Source organism: Clytia hemisphaerica, unplaced genomic scaffold, assembly GCF_902728285.1.
Source record: "Clytia hemisphaerica strain Z4C2 unplaced genomic scaffold, Clytia hemisphaerica genome assembly, whole genome shotgun sequence".
In the NCBI taxonomy this organism is placed as follows: Eukaryota; Metazoa; Cnidaria; class Hydrozoa; order Leptothecata; family Clytiidae; genus Clytia; species Clytia hemisphaerica.
The window spans coordinates 1,239,209-1,253,948 of NW_027103852.1; the positions used below are offsets into that span (position 1 = coordinate 1,239,209).

General features: G+C 36.1%; 2 protein-coding genes across 3 annotated transcripts; one reads left to right on the forward strand and one right to left on the reverse strand.

Moving 5' to 3' along the window:
• LOC136807966 (kinesin-like protein KIF17) lies at positions 1 to 3,734 on the forward strand (the record flags this gene model as incomplete). The annotated part of the gene is given in 3 exon segments (XM_067064593.1): positions 1 to 58; positions 1,289 to 1,420; positions 2,055 to 3,734. Coding segments are annotated over 3 exon segments (1,033 nt in total), but the record flags the coding sequence as incomplete, so codon positions are not given.
• Positions 3,735 to 5,312: 1,578 nt separating this feature from the next.
• LOC136807967 (uncharacterized) lies at positions 5,313 to 13,350 on the reverse strand. Of its 2 annotated transcripts, none has more exons than XM_067064595.1 (10): positions 13,210 to 13,350; positions 11,925 to 12,239; positions 10,812 to 11,017; positions 10,160 to 10,204; positions 9,699 to 9,801; positions 8,801 to 8,868; positions 8,031 to 8,244; positions 7,423 to 7,546; positions 5,924 to 6,702; positions 5,313 to 5,619 (listed from the first exon to the last, which is right to left on the reverse strand). In XM_067064595.1, the coding sequence occupies exons 1-10, from the start codon at positions 13,301 to 13,303 to the stop codon at positions 5,615 to 5,617; spliced, it is 1,953 nt and encodes a 650-aa protein (XP_066920696.1). In that variant the 5' UTR covers positions 13,304 to 13,350; the 3' UTR covers positions 5,313 to 5,614. The 2 variants fall into 2 exon arrangements, with proteins under 2 accessions (XP_066920696.1, XP_066920695.1); XM_067064594.1 differs by having other exon boundaries at positions 5,315 to 5,619; positions 7,944 to 8,244.
• Between the last annotated feature and the right edge of the window lie 1,390 nt (positions 13,351 to 14,740).

Genomic DNA, 14,740 nt, shown 5'->3' on the forward strand with positions numbered 1-14,740 from the left:
GAGTGGAACAAGTGTCAACGTTGCTGGAGAATCTAACCATGGTGATCTCAACGGAGAGGTTTCTTTCTTGTCCTTCCCTTTTTTCTTTGCCCTGACATGAGTTGAATATTTTAAACAATAAATATTGTTATTTCTAAAGAAACTAACATTAACTAAAAACAACTAAAAGCATTCAAAATGCAAAGCGATCAATTGTACAACGGCGAAGATCAGGAGGGAATAAGCATCCAGTATTACATGTCATCAGAGATATAATTCTTTAAACATAAAGAGCTGTTTCATGTTCTATTAATAAGTAATTTTCACCAAAATGGATACAAACTTTCGATTTGCCCAAGGATCTCCTCTCCAGATTCGAACATTTGTTTCCATAATGGCGGAAGCTACGTAATAAACTAAACTTATGATGACCAAAGCTCTTTATAATAGCTAGTAGTGCATACCATCTTAATTATAATTCTTTAAACTTTAAAAAACACAAAATATAACCTGCTGCACAATTTCTGCAGATTTCACCGGAAATGTTACCACTTGATCGCACCAGAGGTGATGGTATGGAGTTCAACGACCGAGAAGAAGAAGAAATAGCAGAAGAAATAGCGGAAGAACTAGAAGAAGATGAAGATGATGAAGATGGAGAACGAAGCAACAGTAAAACACCTTCCTCACAACCGCAACATAAAAGAAGACATAAAGTAATTAACCCTTTAAACACTTAATCTTTATAAGGATTAAAGTAAACTTAACTTTGTAATGATATTAAAAATCACCTTCTTCATAACCAAAGGACAAAATGGCACCAAGTAATTAACCCTTGAAAGCCTTAACCGTATGTTTAATTGGTATACTTTAAGCGGTAATAAACTTTTTGATAAAATACAATTGACTCTGTCCCTTTTCCTCGAGGTTGGATTTTATCTTCACCATATAGATCAGAAATGAATATTCAGTAAACGTTTAATAAACTTATCTTTACTTTTAAAACTCCTTCTCCGCCGAACAAACGGATGTATTCATGATATGCACCACTGGAGAGTCTTCTGAGAACTTTTAGAATTTTCCAACCAATACGCCAAAAGTTGCATGATTTCGTGAAGTCATTGCAGTGGTGCATATCATGACTATAATCAGTATATCATCTTATTTACACGTAGTTTTCGTAATATTTGCAGGAGCTGAAGAATCGTAGGAAATCAACTAAAAAGGTTAAATAATTTGGGTATCAAAAGAAACCAAGAAATAATTATAGGGCTTTGACTGTAACATTTTATTCAATCTCATTCTATAGAAGAAGAAACTGTCTTCTACATCTGTGGAAGATGACAATGGTACAACTGTTGCTCCTGTATCCAATGGCAACGTCGAAGATCTCGCTGCTAAACTACAAACTGAAGCCATGCAAAAGCTTGATATACTCCAGGTAAAAAAACATCAGATTTTATTCATTTGGTCTTAACACGTTCGCTTTTGAGCCTTTTCAGAAATCGAAGTTTCGACCTCAGAATTTTATTGGAAGTTTTGCTTCAAATGTCTTCAGATTGTATACCGATAGACACAGAATTTTACGTAATTTTACGTGTGCAGATTTATACGAACTTTGAATTTATCATAAACCCTTGAGTTTGTTTAGATATGCCAAAAATCATTAACATCAATATGAGGTGTACTCTAGATTCTTTTGTACCCGAAATGCCTCAACTAAAAAAACCTCGTTAGCTCGGTAGTTACTTGACCTCGGACGATATTTCTCAATAAAGCCCTCACTAACCGGTCCTTATTATTGTATTATATTAAAGGATTTGTTTATAATTTTATAATTATCGTAAATTGGTCTAATGCACCGACAACCCTCATTTCAACCCTACTTTGCAAAGTAAAGCAATTTTAGCTCCAATCCGTGATTCAGACTTTTCTTTTATTCCTATATCCGAATAAGGGTTGTCGGGATTAGATGGGGGTTGTCGGGATTAGATGGGGGTTGTCGGCATTAGATGAAGGTTGTCGACATTAGAAAAACTTACGATGCAGAATAATTTTCCCATTTTTTGTTACAGAAACAATTGGTTGGAGGTGAGAAAAAAAGCAACACTGAACTCAAGAAGAAACACAAGAAACGTAAAGAGTACGCTAGCGAACGCGAGAAACAGATGATGAGCGACATCAAGAAATGGGAGGGTGAGAAAATCATGGTCAAAGTGTACGATAATTTACAAGAAGAGATCAAATTGAAAGGTGAAGATGTCGCTCAGCTTGAGAAAGCTTTGGATAACAGTAATATGGAAATACAGGATTTGCAAAGTGAATTTCAAGCTGAACGAACAGATTATTTGGACACTATACGTCGACTGGAGCGTGATATGGAGCTACAGAGTTTGATTTTACAAAAAGTTCAACCGTTAATAAGACGTGATTGTAACTATTCTAATATCGACCGAATGAAAGTGTTATCTGAATATGATGATGACTTGGGCCGATGGAAAGTCCCTGATGTCCAGGTCGAGAAAATTTCCTTACCTAAACCAGGTGCTGGACTTGATAATGGAATGAACCGCAGCAACAAATCACCAGAAAGTTCAGATTACACTTCCAGAGATGATGTTGACCGATATGGACAACATATTCGGAGCACACAAAACGAACACTACGCAAACCAATATTTTAAACCGAAACGTGCTGAGAAACTCTTGTCAGGGTCGCCGTCAAGCAGTTTGAACTTGAATTTAAACAATAATTCTAACATACCGTCATCAATGACGAAATTGCAACCGTTAACGTCACCTTCAGCCACTTCGGTTCAGGACCCGATGGCGCTGCAACGCCGCCCACAAAAACTGGAAGCGCTACCAGCATCTGCTTTTGAGAAAAAGAAAAAGAAGAAAAATAAAGAACAATATTGATTGATGCTTCGTGAATCAATTTGTCTGCTTTCTGTTGAGAATTGGAATACTTAGATTTCTGACAACACTGGCACCCTGGTGGCTAAACATGTTGTCAATATGCAGGTTCGAATGACTGGTTCATTTTGATACAAATCCGTTAGTTTACCATTACGGCATGGGTTGGAAATGAAAGAATGTGGAAAATATGCAGCAAATCCATCATTATGATATCAATTTCACGGTCTGAAATTTCTCCGAATACATTAAGCCTGCTTTACCAACGTATAGTTTTCTTCTTGGTCAAAGAAAAATTGAATCTTTAACTTTTTGAATTTTTATTGTGTCCCTTGTAACATAGGGAAATTTATTTGGTACGGATTTACCAGGGCGTCCACAATAATACCTGAGTGAGGGCGTCCATGTTTTGTTTACATAATTTCTGCCATTAGAGAAGCAAACGTTCGAATCCGTAGAGACGCTTTCTGACACAAATCTATCACCTACCGGAAGGACCAACGAAACAGGCTGCTCTCATATGATACTATCTAGGGGCACTTAATAGGTGAAATAAGGTCTTAATCGAATTTTGGACCAGTTAGAAGAAGTACATATTAAGCTGAAATCTGAACATGATCAATTTAATCAGTGACACAGCTTTCTTGTTAAGGAAAACAACTTAGGGGCTACGTTTTTTTAATTTATTGACCTGTGATTGATAATAATTATTTTGTTATATATATTGTTCTGTTAAATCAATCATATGGGTTTTTTTAAAATCGAAAGTAAATGTTATTATATTAATAATTTGAATTTGTAATATATTGAATACTAATATGGTGTGCTTTTTAAAATATAGGTTTTACTTGTTTTTCACTTTAAAAACCATAAAAATGGGGATATGTTTGGTTGTAAGAATAGGATTAAAAATTGTGCCAGAAAAAAATGACTTCGAGGGCAATAATTACACCCTAGGGGAACCAGTTGATGCCCCTTGGCCTTCAAACCTACAATAAATTGCACTTAAGGCTCTCCTAGCCACCAAATTGTTTAACCGACTATAAGACCCAGCTTTTACTTATAACTTCCTGAAATTTATTAAGGATTTATGCAAGGCTATTTTGTAGAACGCAAAGTGTGAGAAGTCTAAATCGCCCTGTTATCACAGTTTACGCTCTCTAATTCGATTTTCAAGGGTAATAGGATTTTCATCTAATAATGGAGCTTATCGAGTATTAGAGCATCGTTTATAGGAGTTTCTTAAGGAAATTTGACGATGACTTTCAAATTGATTGAAAACGGGAGCTTATCGAATAATAGAACGTCGAATTAGAGAGCAACAAATTGCAAAACCTATTTTCTGCTTGCTTGTCAGTGTAATGTTCTAATGGGAAATGGGAAAGTGAACCCTGCTATAAATGATTCATTGACTGCCGGGGATCTTTTATTATCGATAGAATACGCATAAATTTAAGAACTGCATATTCAAAATCATTGCTTTATTTTTGTGTCGTTACAGATAAAAAAGTATAAATAAGCAAAGTTAAAACAAACCGGTAATTGTTGGTGACTCATTTACGTGGTACTACTTGTCATTACATTGTAATATAAATGGTATATGTGGAATTATGCTGTTGTTTTGGGAATGAAAACGCTGGTAAGCAATTTTATTGTTTTTTCTTAGATACAACATTATTGTCGTTTTCCTGGACTAAAATTCCACTGCCACTCTCTAGAAGAAATGGACCAGAATACCGGATACAGTATTTGAAAAAACAGCAGCTTTGGATAGTTGCCGTAATTACGGTTAACAATCGAAAAGTCCGCTCAACGATCAAAGTACGGTTAATTATCCAAAATTCCGCTCAAGAATCAAATCCCTTTTTCTGATCATTGATTGGTTGATTTAAGTCAATTACGTCATCAGATTGTCGAGCGGACTCTTGGATAGTAAAGACGTTATACACTTTTTTTAAATAAAAACAATTTTATAAAAACATTGAGGCTCAAAATCGCCGAAAGTAGAATAATTCAAGAACAATGCTGAGCCTGAAATTCCTCAATTTCAAGCAATTTAGTAAAAATGGGGTATAAGGCCTAAAATACCTCAATTGCACCCTATAAATAAGAACAAGATAAGAACAATTTGAGGCTAAAAGTGCCAAAAAAAATAAGAACAGCCAAATTTTTACTTGTTCTTAGAAAAAAAAGTGTAGAGAAAAGCCGTAAGTACGATAACCAAATTCTAAACTCAACACAGCTATTTTCCGGACCTCTAGAAAAAAAACCTTTCCAATTTTCAACTGGCTATTCTGGAAAAGACAGCGGAAAAATCCCGGAAAAGCCAGTGAAAATCTCGGTCCTGGAATCTTGCCCCAAACGACGGTGAGGGAAACTCTACAAAGTAATGTTCTTGTTTTTTTTTCCACTAAAAAGTATATTGTTCTTAAGATTTTTTCCACTAAAAAGTATATTGTTCTTAAGATATTCTCAAAATTTATCCTACTTACTATACACAGTTTTATACTCTAATTTTATAAACATTACGATAAGGTATATATTTTATTTTCAATTTATGTGTTTTAACATGAGACCTGCTCGTGTCATTTATAACTATATTGTTCTTGTCATTTACGATCAAAAACTTGGCCGCTCATCTCCATGGAAACATGATCCATTTACCCTTGCAATAGAACTTCTCCACAGTTGTGGACTTAAACAGCATTCCGTAAAGTCCATTAAACTAAAAATGAAGAGAAATGATGATGCTTAAAATATATTAATACAATTTACCTTTTTTGGGAACATAAACTCATAAAACACGCAAAAATTTAGCAGACAGTGCAAAACTGAGTAGGAAAGTTTATTTTTCGCGTTTTTCAGGTTTGATTTCTTACCTGGCAGAAATTTTCGCGAAAAACGATCAAAATCGCGAAAAAGCGAAAGTTTCTGCCCTTAGTACTTCAAACCGCTATATCTTATGTAAAAAAAATTCGGCCCCATATAGAAGATTTCCATATTCATTGGAGAAAATTGGAACCACTTACCACACGAGTCCACTAAAGAAGTATCAAAATGATGAGTCTGTTGTTTTGTTTTCTTCTTTGAAGGTTTTGATTGGTTCTCCCCAGTCCATATTCCTTGTGGAGAAAGTTTGTCATCAAGTGGCTGTACAGAGTCATTTGACCTACATTGAGGAACAGGTTTATTACTGAACATACTTGGTAATGGGCCATGTTGGCTATTTTCTTTGTTAGATTCACCTTGTTGCTCTAATACTAATTTGTTGTATATTTCTCCAGTGTTTGATTGAGAAAATGGTTTCATCAATTCTTGGTAGTCCCCAGTATTTGTAGTTCTGGTGCAACAGGGTGGTTCTGTCAGCCTTGGTTGATTCTCAGAAGATTTTGACGTATTGGATGCTTCTGCATTCTGTGTGTAACCAGTTGCTATAGTTCCCTTTTCTTCTACTACTGAAGTTTCAAGTTCGTTGTCAGCAAGTTGATCACATGAATTTTTAATATTGCTAATTGCTAATCTTAAGTTATCTTGATAATCTCCTGGCGAAAATGTGGTTTCGTTTGAATCGTGAATATTGTCAATATCTGGTGTACTACCGGAAGCTAAACCATCTATTACTGTCTCTAATTCATTATAATGTTGTTGGCTTGGGTCTTTATAGCCTTGAGGTAGTTCGCCTTTTTTGAGAATGACTTTTTGATTGACTGTGTTGTTATTTTGTGTATCAGTAGGTGGTTCTGGAAGAGGGCGTCCATCACAGGGTCGTCCTTGCTGTATTGTGGGTTGATTGCTATCCGTTGGTTCCCTGAAACAAAGTACACTAATTGTCCCAATATTTTCTTTGATTTATTCTGAGCCCGAGAATGCTCAATTTTTATGAGCAGGTTAGCTGATAAAATCTCGGCAAAACAAAAATGCTCGAAAAGTGAGGTTGTGAATGGCATACGACGCAAAATTTCCTTCGTTTTGATCCGATCAGTGGTTGCTTGCCTGAGAGGTGAACGATCGAGTCGTTCGTTTACCCCAGAACAAGCGGCACTGAAGGACTCCAAACTGACGGAAATTTTGACGTCCTTGCATGTTTGAGTGTTGTGTGTTAGACGATTACATAGGCTACTTTTTCGAGGGTTTCTTTTCAGTTTTTCATCATTTTGGTCTTTTCAGGTGTTTCATTGTTCTCTTTTTTTACAATTTATACAAAAGTATGTTTGTTAATATATTTGACTCATGTTGTATATCATTTTGATTAAAAAAGTGTTATTTGTCATTTATTCTGACGTCACTTTCTTATGAGAAGTCATTGCAACGTCAGTTTTTAAAATCATGTTCAAACTGACGAAACTTTTCTATGAAACAAATTTCCTTTTTCAAAATCATCGTCAGTTTGACCAAAGCACTGAAGTGGTCTTTACCGTATATATTGACCGCTAGAGAACCAATCAAAATAGCGCATTTTCTTGTATTGACCGGCTTTTACTTCAACCAGTTAATAAACAAAAATGTTAAAACAACAATGAAGCTTTACCTCTTGCGACAAGAGCAGCATGATTCATTTAACATTTGTCTTTTTCTCCAAAACACTATGCCCACAACAACAGCTATGAGAGATATCAAACCTCCAACGATCAATAATGTTTCTTTCGCATCCACTGAAAGAGAAATTAAGACGACTTCCAGCTCCACATATATCATATTTCTTTACAGACAAGATATTCTAAATACCTACAAAGTTCCCGTGAAAGTGTTCCAGTTTAAAGTTGACCAGTCCCCCATATTTAGTTTTTCACGACCTTCTTTCATAAGCATTTGCACGAGGCAACTCTTTGAAGAAAAAGTCCAACCTTCAAAAATTATAATTATAAAGCGACCGTATGCAAAGGTGCAACATTTGGTGACAGTACGCAACTTCGAGGATTTAATCAAAGGTAAGTGGGGTAATTCATTGTGAAAGAGATTCGCCCATCCCCTACCTTTGGATAGTCAGCTATCGAAAAAGGAGCCTTCGAGTTGCAACCACCGACTGTTATGGTAAAAAATAATCCTTACATTCAAGGACAGCGCTATCATTTCCCTTTAATTTAGGTTTTGTATCTTTCGGCACCTTCATAACACAAGATTTTGACGCATGCGTACACGTGGCTCTCTTCACGCACATGTGGAAGTATAAAATGTAAGATTTGGTTCCATTCCTCTTCATATGATGTTCATAACGACGCTGTCTTGTTGATAGATAACCATCGAAAACATTCCTCGAGTGGTTTAATTTGTCTTGTGCGAATATTTTCACGTTGAACAGTGAATAGCGTTGAACCTTCTCTTCGATTGTGTTTGCTTGAGGAGCATCTTCCTATGAAAAAACGATAACCGGCTTTACTTTTAACTATAATAGGTTCCTTAACCCTCCTTAATCTATATCCTACTTGCTCGCTATAATGTGCTAAACTAACCTATCTAATGCAAAAAAAAAACATCTCAATTGACTTTCACACCATACAGCTCTAAATCTACATTCAGAAATCCGTCGCTCCAGAGTTGAAAGGTTTTGTTTTTAATATTAAAGAGAGATCTTATTCGTCGATTCTAATTCGCAAGCTTTTTCACATTGAATTGACACGGATGTGGAACGAGATTGGCCAGAAAGAGGAAAAGAAAAACATTTTTTTGTTTATCCAGCACAATATATCAATAGGGAGACACCGGCCTGATATGAAATATGTGTCTGATATGAAACAGAAACACTTTTGTCAGAAATAAAACCTTGAACCCACGTATTGCGCCAGGTGTAATAAATTTAGCCCTTAGAACTACTTTCCTGCCATAATCTTAAGCTTCCTTGAAATGTTCAGATTTTTGACGTTGCGACGTTATCAGTAACGAACCAATGAAACATTTTCAAAACTTACTATATGCCAAAGGACAGTAACAAACGTCCTGTTAATTGAGCATTTGATATTGGGTAGATATGTCGATACTAAAAAAGAAAGATGTATTATGTCTACAATCAGTGCCATAATAATATTTTACCATTTTTCGAAAATTGAAGTTCGAGCGAGAATGTCAATTTCGGCCCTTCAACTTGGTTTCATCGAATATTTCGATCTGGGAGGGATTTATTGGTTTCTAGGCTATATTTCAAGCCCTACCGGACCATTTTTAAACTTTTGGATCCTCAGATCCTAAGGTGCCAAGTCTTAAGTCTAGCGTTAAAACTCACAGTTAAAACTCTACCCTTCCAAAACATAATTTAGAGCGCTTCTAAATTGTTCGTGGTTATAAAAAAATTAGTACATGTAATCACATGATAACGAGTGCAATTCGAATATAATTGCAAGAGTGATTTTTTTGCTATTAATTTTTATTAATTTAATCAATTTTGTAAACATTGGTGCGGCATTGAAGAGTGTGATTAACGATTAATTGCTCTCTACAGGATGCAATTAACGATTAATTGCTCTCTTTGAAGGCGCGCCAAATGAGAAAAAATAACTCATCGTGCTGATGATCATTCTTTGCATAAACACCCATTTTGGAACTTCTTTTTTTTTGACGCGCCCTATGCAAAGTCACAAACTTAAAAATTTGATCACAATTTTTGCGGTGACAATATAAAAGTAGACATCTAAGGAAAGTAAGCCATCCAAGTCTCTCTATAAAAAGTCAAAATAGTCTCTCTAAGAGTCTCTGCTTTTTGTGTCTATTATTAAGGATACGAAAACTAAAATTTTTGCTTCTCTAAGGGTGAGGGTTTGGAGATCCTATTTACACACCCCAGCATCTCTTGACCCACAAAGATGTTCTTACGGTCTTTAACTTCAATTTTCTTATCATCATCCCAAAAGCTTGTATTGCATGATTTAATTGGATGATTTGTTCTGGTGACTTCTGCAGTTGAAACAACCCATCGCTGGAAAAAGTTAAAGAAATTGTGAAGAGTAAAAGTTGCAAAAAAGAGGCTGCACAACTCAAGTACGCTATACTCTTTTTTACGAGGAGGATTCTATAAGAGCAATAATACTCAAAACCCCTGAAAAATAAGAACAATTTAAGAACAATGTTAAGGCTGGAAATGGTCGCATGTTAAGGAATTTAAGAATCGAATCAGTACTTCAAAGAACCAAATATTAAGTATCAAATCATTACTTCAAAGAACCAAATATTAAGTATACGAGAGGATTATAAAACTTTGCACACTTTTTTCGGGACACACATACATTTGTTATTCGTGGAGTTTGTAAACTTTAAGTTCACCGAGGTTCACTTACGTGATACTCTGGTATGCTTGTGAGGTACTTTGATCTAGTTATACTCTAAAAAATAAATACACATCTTAATAATCATGGTAGTTGAACTTTTAAAATTGTATGCCTGTGCGTAGTGGCTCGCTGAGAATTTTTTTAGCCAACGATGAAAGAAGGATGGAGCAAAAAATCAACGAAGACTGAAAATCAATAACGAACGTTTTCAATAGGTGAAAAAGGCTTTTAATTCTGGAGATCCTAAAGAGTCTTTGTTACACAGTGAAAATGGTGTTCCACTCCATCGCAGAGACTCACGGAAACACCTCTCACATAGTCCAAAAGCTGGAGCTCAACTACTTTTTGCCTTTCATAATTCTGATAATGGGAAAAGTAGAGACAAACAGTTTTAGCGGGAATTTGCTTGGTTTGTTTTTGTCTGTACCAGACGACTACGGCTTTTTCCTCGACACCGTTCAACAGAGTGATAAAAAAATCGCGTGTTGGGATAGAGATAGGCTAGGTTTGTTTTAGAGGTGGTCTAAAAATGCCGTGCGCCGAGAACAAATTTGCATTTTAAATTCATTACCAGTCTCTAAAGACCCGACCGCGTTGTCAAAGTTTAGCCTGCGTCTTTAGATATATTCCGATCGAAAGTGTTGTAACTCTAACCACTTACCTTTTGTTCAAAGATGTGCAATTTGGTATCGCCCTCACACTTATACATATGATGTGCATTATATTCAAATCCTCTGTAATCATCTGGACATTTTGAAGGAGGAACGAGCTCAATCCATTTGAAAAAGAGTTTGTTTGTGTGTCCGAATGACGTAATGGTGATGTGTCGTGGTTTGTCCTTATTTTGCTTATTGTACATGTAACGATCTGAAAGGCAAGCAGAAATTGTAACATACACTAATATTACTAGTCATTTTATTAACACGAATTGAAAAATTTCGTGTTAATAAAAACCCCCTTAATTAAAACCAGCCGTATTGTCCTTGAAAAAGCAATAAAATTCGTGTTATCTTCTTGCGTTAGTTTCTAAGACCGTTGAATACTTGTCTGGCATAGTAATATTCGTATAATAAGGTAGAAATAAGCGATGGCCAAGTGGTTTAAAGTGTCTGTGCCACAAAAAAGGGGGCTCCCAGTTCAAACCCCCATCTCACTAAATGTTCCGTTGCCCTTATTCTTCTCAGTGTACAGCTAACTTTCTTAAATAATAGATGAGAAAGTCAACTCTCTCTAATCCGAACCTCTATTATTCGAATCTTTTTGTAATTTGAGCTCAAACATGAGTCCCCTCAGCTGGAGAATCGTATAAAATCCTCCCCATTTTGACAGTTGACGGTTTTTATATTTCCCTTATTAGAAAGAGATTTTATTACGAATAAATATCGCCCTAATCTTAATCAGATAATTTTGTTCAGTTTTTCAGCTAATGTAGATTGTTTTCTTTACAACTTAGAAAGCCTTAGCGGCGCGATCGGCTTCTTAGAGAACTGGTAAAATTTACAAGGAAGATTTGTTCTCGGCGCACGGTATCTTTATCTCTCTATGTATGAGAGAAATTTTCCTTGGCGTCATGTGTGCAGTAAGTGTAAGTATTTTCAGCATTTCAAGTAGTTCTACTGAATTACTTTATCACTTCAGTGCAAGGATATCTTATATTTTTCAGAAAAGCGCTCCCATGAACCAGTCTCATCACAGAGCTGACCGCGCCGCTCAGTGTTTATAGTTGCATAATTATATGCAGATGTCTAGAATTTTAACAGTGCCGGTAACTTACTTTTGAACACTTGCACTTTCTGTGATTTTGAAATCTCCTTGGAGCCATTAAACGAAACCAACTGGAAATTATATTTTTTCTTAAATGCGTTATTACAAAACGGACAGATGCAAGCTCCTTCGTTCGTTCCTAGTCCCATAGTTTTGTTTTCAAAGTAACATGAGTTCAAGCGTTTCTGTAGCAGACCATTTTCAAAAGAAAGCAATTCGTATGATGAACCGGTCAATCTTGTTGCGTTGAAATAGACATTCCATGATCGACATGGGTTGCTTGGTAACAAGTAGTCTTCTTGTAAGCGAATGATGGTTTGAAATTCTGAAATTGTAAAAAAAAGAAATTTGCTTTTTTTTGAGCCTAGAGTACAGTGGGCTCTCGTTAATTTGACGATTTCCATTTTTCTCATTTTCCCGTCAAGATGAAAATTTAAGAAATATTCTCCTGCAATAGACCTTATCCAGCCTTATCGGAGTTTTTGATTCCTCGAGGAATTCCTAAGAGATATTTTTATTGTAATACACTCGAAACAATCCCACAATGCATCGCTTTTTTAGAAAAATCAAAAACTCCGATAAAATCTATTAGAATCTCTTTGTAATTGGGATCTGGGGTTTCGTAAAGTGAAGAACTTATTAGGAGGGTGGTGATTTACAGCTCTCCTTCGGCATTTCGGATGTTTTTCTTGTTCTAGATTTCGACAGAAGTGTTCTATCTGGCCATGGACTAAGTTCGACCGACTCTCTTGACCAATGAAAAAGTCGATGGAAAAAAATTGGATGACCTTTGATAATCTTTAGGTTGGTTTTCCTGTTAATGAGCCCGGGGGGGGGGGGGTGACTTTGGCAAATGAAGGGTATGGTATGTGCCGCCCTTAAGGGTACCTTTTTTGGATTTGCAAAGTCCCGCTAAAGGTCGGAAAAATCAGAAAATCAAATTTCAGTCCCACTAAGGGTCGGAGAAATAGGAAAATTTCAACTTTTTACCCCCAGAAAGATCAAAATTTCGTCAAAATTGGCACCCCCGCCCCGTCAGCTCGCAACCCTAGTGCTACTTCTCCCCAGGTTGAGGAGGTATGTCCCTGGGGGATTGTGAATAGACGCAGCAGACTTTAAGCCGTCAAAAATAACAGGAGTTCCAAGGTATATACAATTTTTTGAAATCTTGTAAAATTCTAGGGATAGGTTCGAATCTAAAAGTGATTAGAATTCCAGGTGTTACAGAATATGCACGTCACAAAATATTTGACCTCCCTAACAAGGGGAGTTCGAGGTCCCAAATAATCACAGACCTTTCTTTGTTTCTTGAACGAGACAGAGTACACTGCTCCACCAGAGAGAGGCTAAGAAGATAAACAGCATTGGAGATGATTCTTCTTTCGACATATTTGCTTGTGTTTGACCATCGTGTTGACAATTCAATTCTAATTTAACTGCTTTAAGATTGAAATTGGAAAAGATTAATGTTTCTTTAGTCTAGATGTTGCGAAGGTAAAAAAATTTGAATATGGGAAAAAATATTGTTGCTATTGTTTTCGAAAACCGGCGAAGCTTCTGATTGGTCAAGCGCTGAAATTCTATTGTAATGTCACGTGACTTAGGTAGGATTTCCTAGCTAACCTCGGCACACTTTTCAGCAAAAGCACTCTATCTAGCCCTTCGGGATTTTATAAATCTATGGGTATGCGCCCTGATTTTTAGTATAGTCTATAGTGACCAAAGAGGCGCAACACTGTTTTGAGCTTACGAAAAATACTATTTAGAGAATCTAATATATTTGAAAAAGATACATCTTATGCTGATTTTACCCAGAATGGAGGCTTTTGAAACAGGCCCCTGCTTTAACCCTGTTTTTTATCCAATTGACTTGAAATTTTGCAAGTGTGCGCAAAATATGAGTTGGCATCATTGGTGAAAACTTTTGGCATTGTTAATGACGTCATCACTACCTGATGACGTCGTCAATCTTTGAAAATACCGTAAATAGGCCCCCCTCTTTTTTCACTTTAACTATTTTTGCCTAAATTTTGAGAGGCAACTCCACGTGACTTGTATTTTCGAGGCACAGGATCAATTTTTTCGCACCTGTCGGTATCGTCTATTTTACAGACTAGCCCATAATTCCCCTTTTTGCCTAAATTAGCCCTAAGACACTCTATCTGGTGATTGGAAAATGCTATCGACTTGAAATTTTTTACAAGTGCTAGGTATTGATAAAGCAAGCTTGCAGCCAAATTTCAGCAAAATTAGACGAGCAGTTAAGCTGAAAGTGAGCATTTCGGGTAAAACACGGACTGGTCTTTAAAATACCAACCGCTAACGTGAGTAAATTGAAATTTTGCTCACTGTCTTAGATGGTCAATATCTATCACTGTTGAAGATTTTAAGTCAGAAGCTCCTGAGTTCCAGCAGGTGGTCAACGTGTATTTTACAGAACGGTTTGCAAAGTACCAAAAATCATGGAAAAGAGTTCTGTTACTAGTCTCTTTCATATGATCTGATATGTCAGCCTTAAGAAACAAATTTCAGTCAAATCAAATGAGTCAATCAGCCAAATACATGATTTTAGTCAAATTTAAAATTTACATATATTTAGGTCTTAAAAACTTCGAAATGTTATTTCTGGACCACCTAGTATATCTATATTTACATGGGGGGGGGGGCACTCACATGACCTACTGTACGGCCCTTAAGGGTAGGTTTTCCAAAATACACTTTCAGGATGGCTTCAGCAAAATAAGGTATGAAATCAAACTACACTGTATAGGTTAGGAACAGAAGGAATTTATTCTAAATAACACAAAATTTCAGTATACATTCATA

Bases quoted from the DNA above. Each gene is read 5' to 3' on its own strand.
- LOC136807967 (XM_067064594.1), bottom strand. From the start codon at position 13,303: ATGTCGAAAGAAGAATCATCTCCAATGCTGTTTATCTTCTTAGCCTCT. The intron at 10,205-10,811 runs GTAAGTGGTTAG...TTTATTTTTTAG, and splicing joins TGCACATCTTTGAACAAAAG to AGTATAACTAGATCAAAGTA. The intron at 7,547-7,943 runs GTAAGGATTATT...TTTCTCTTTCAG, and splicing joins TGATAGCGCTGTCCTTGAAT to TGGATGCGAAAGAAACATTA.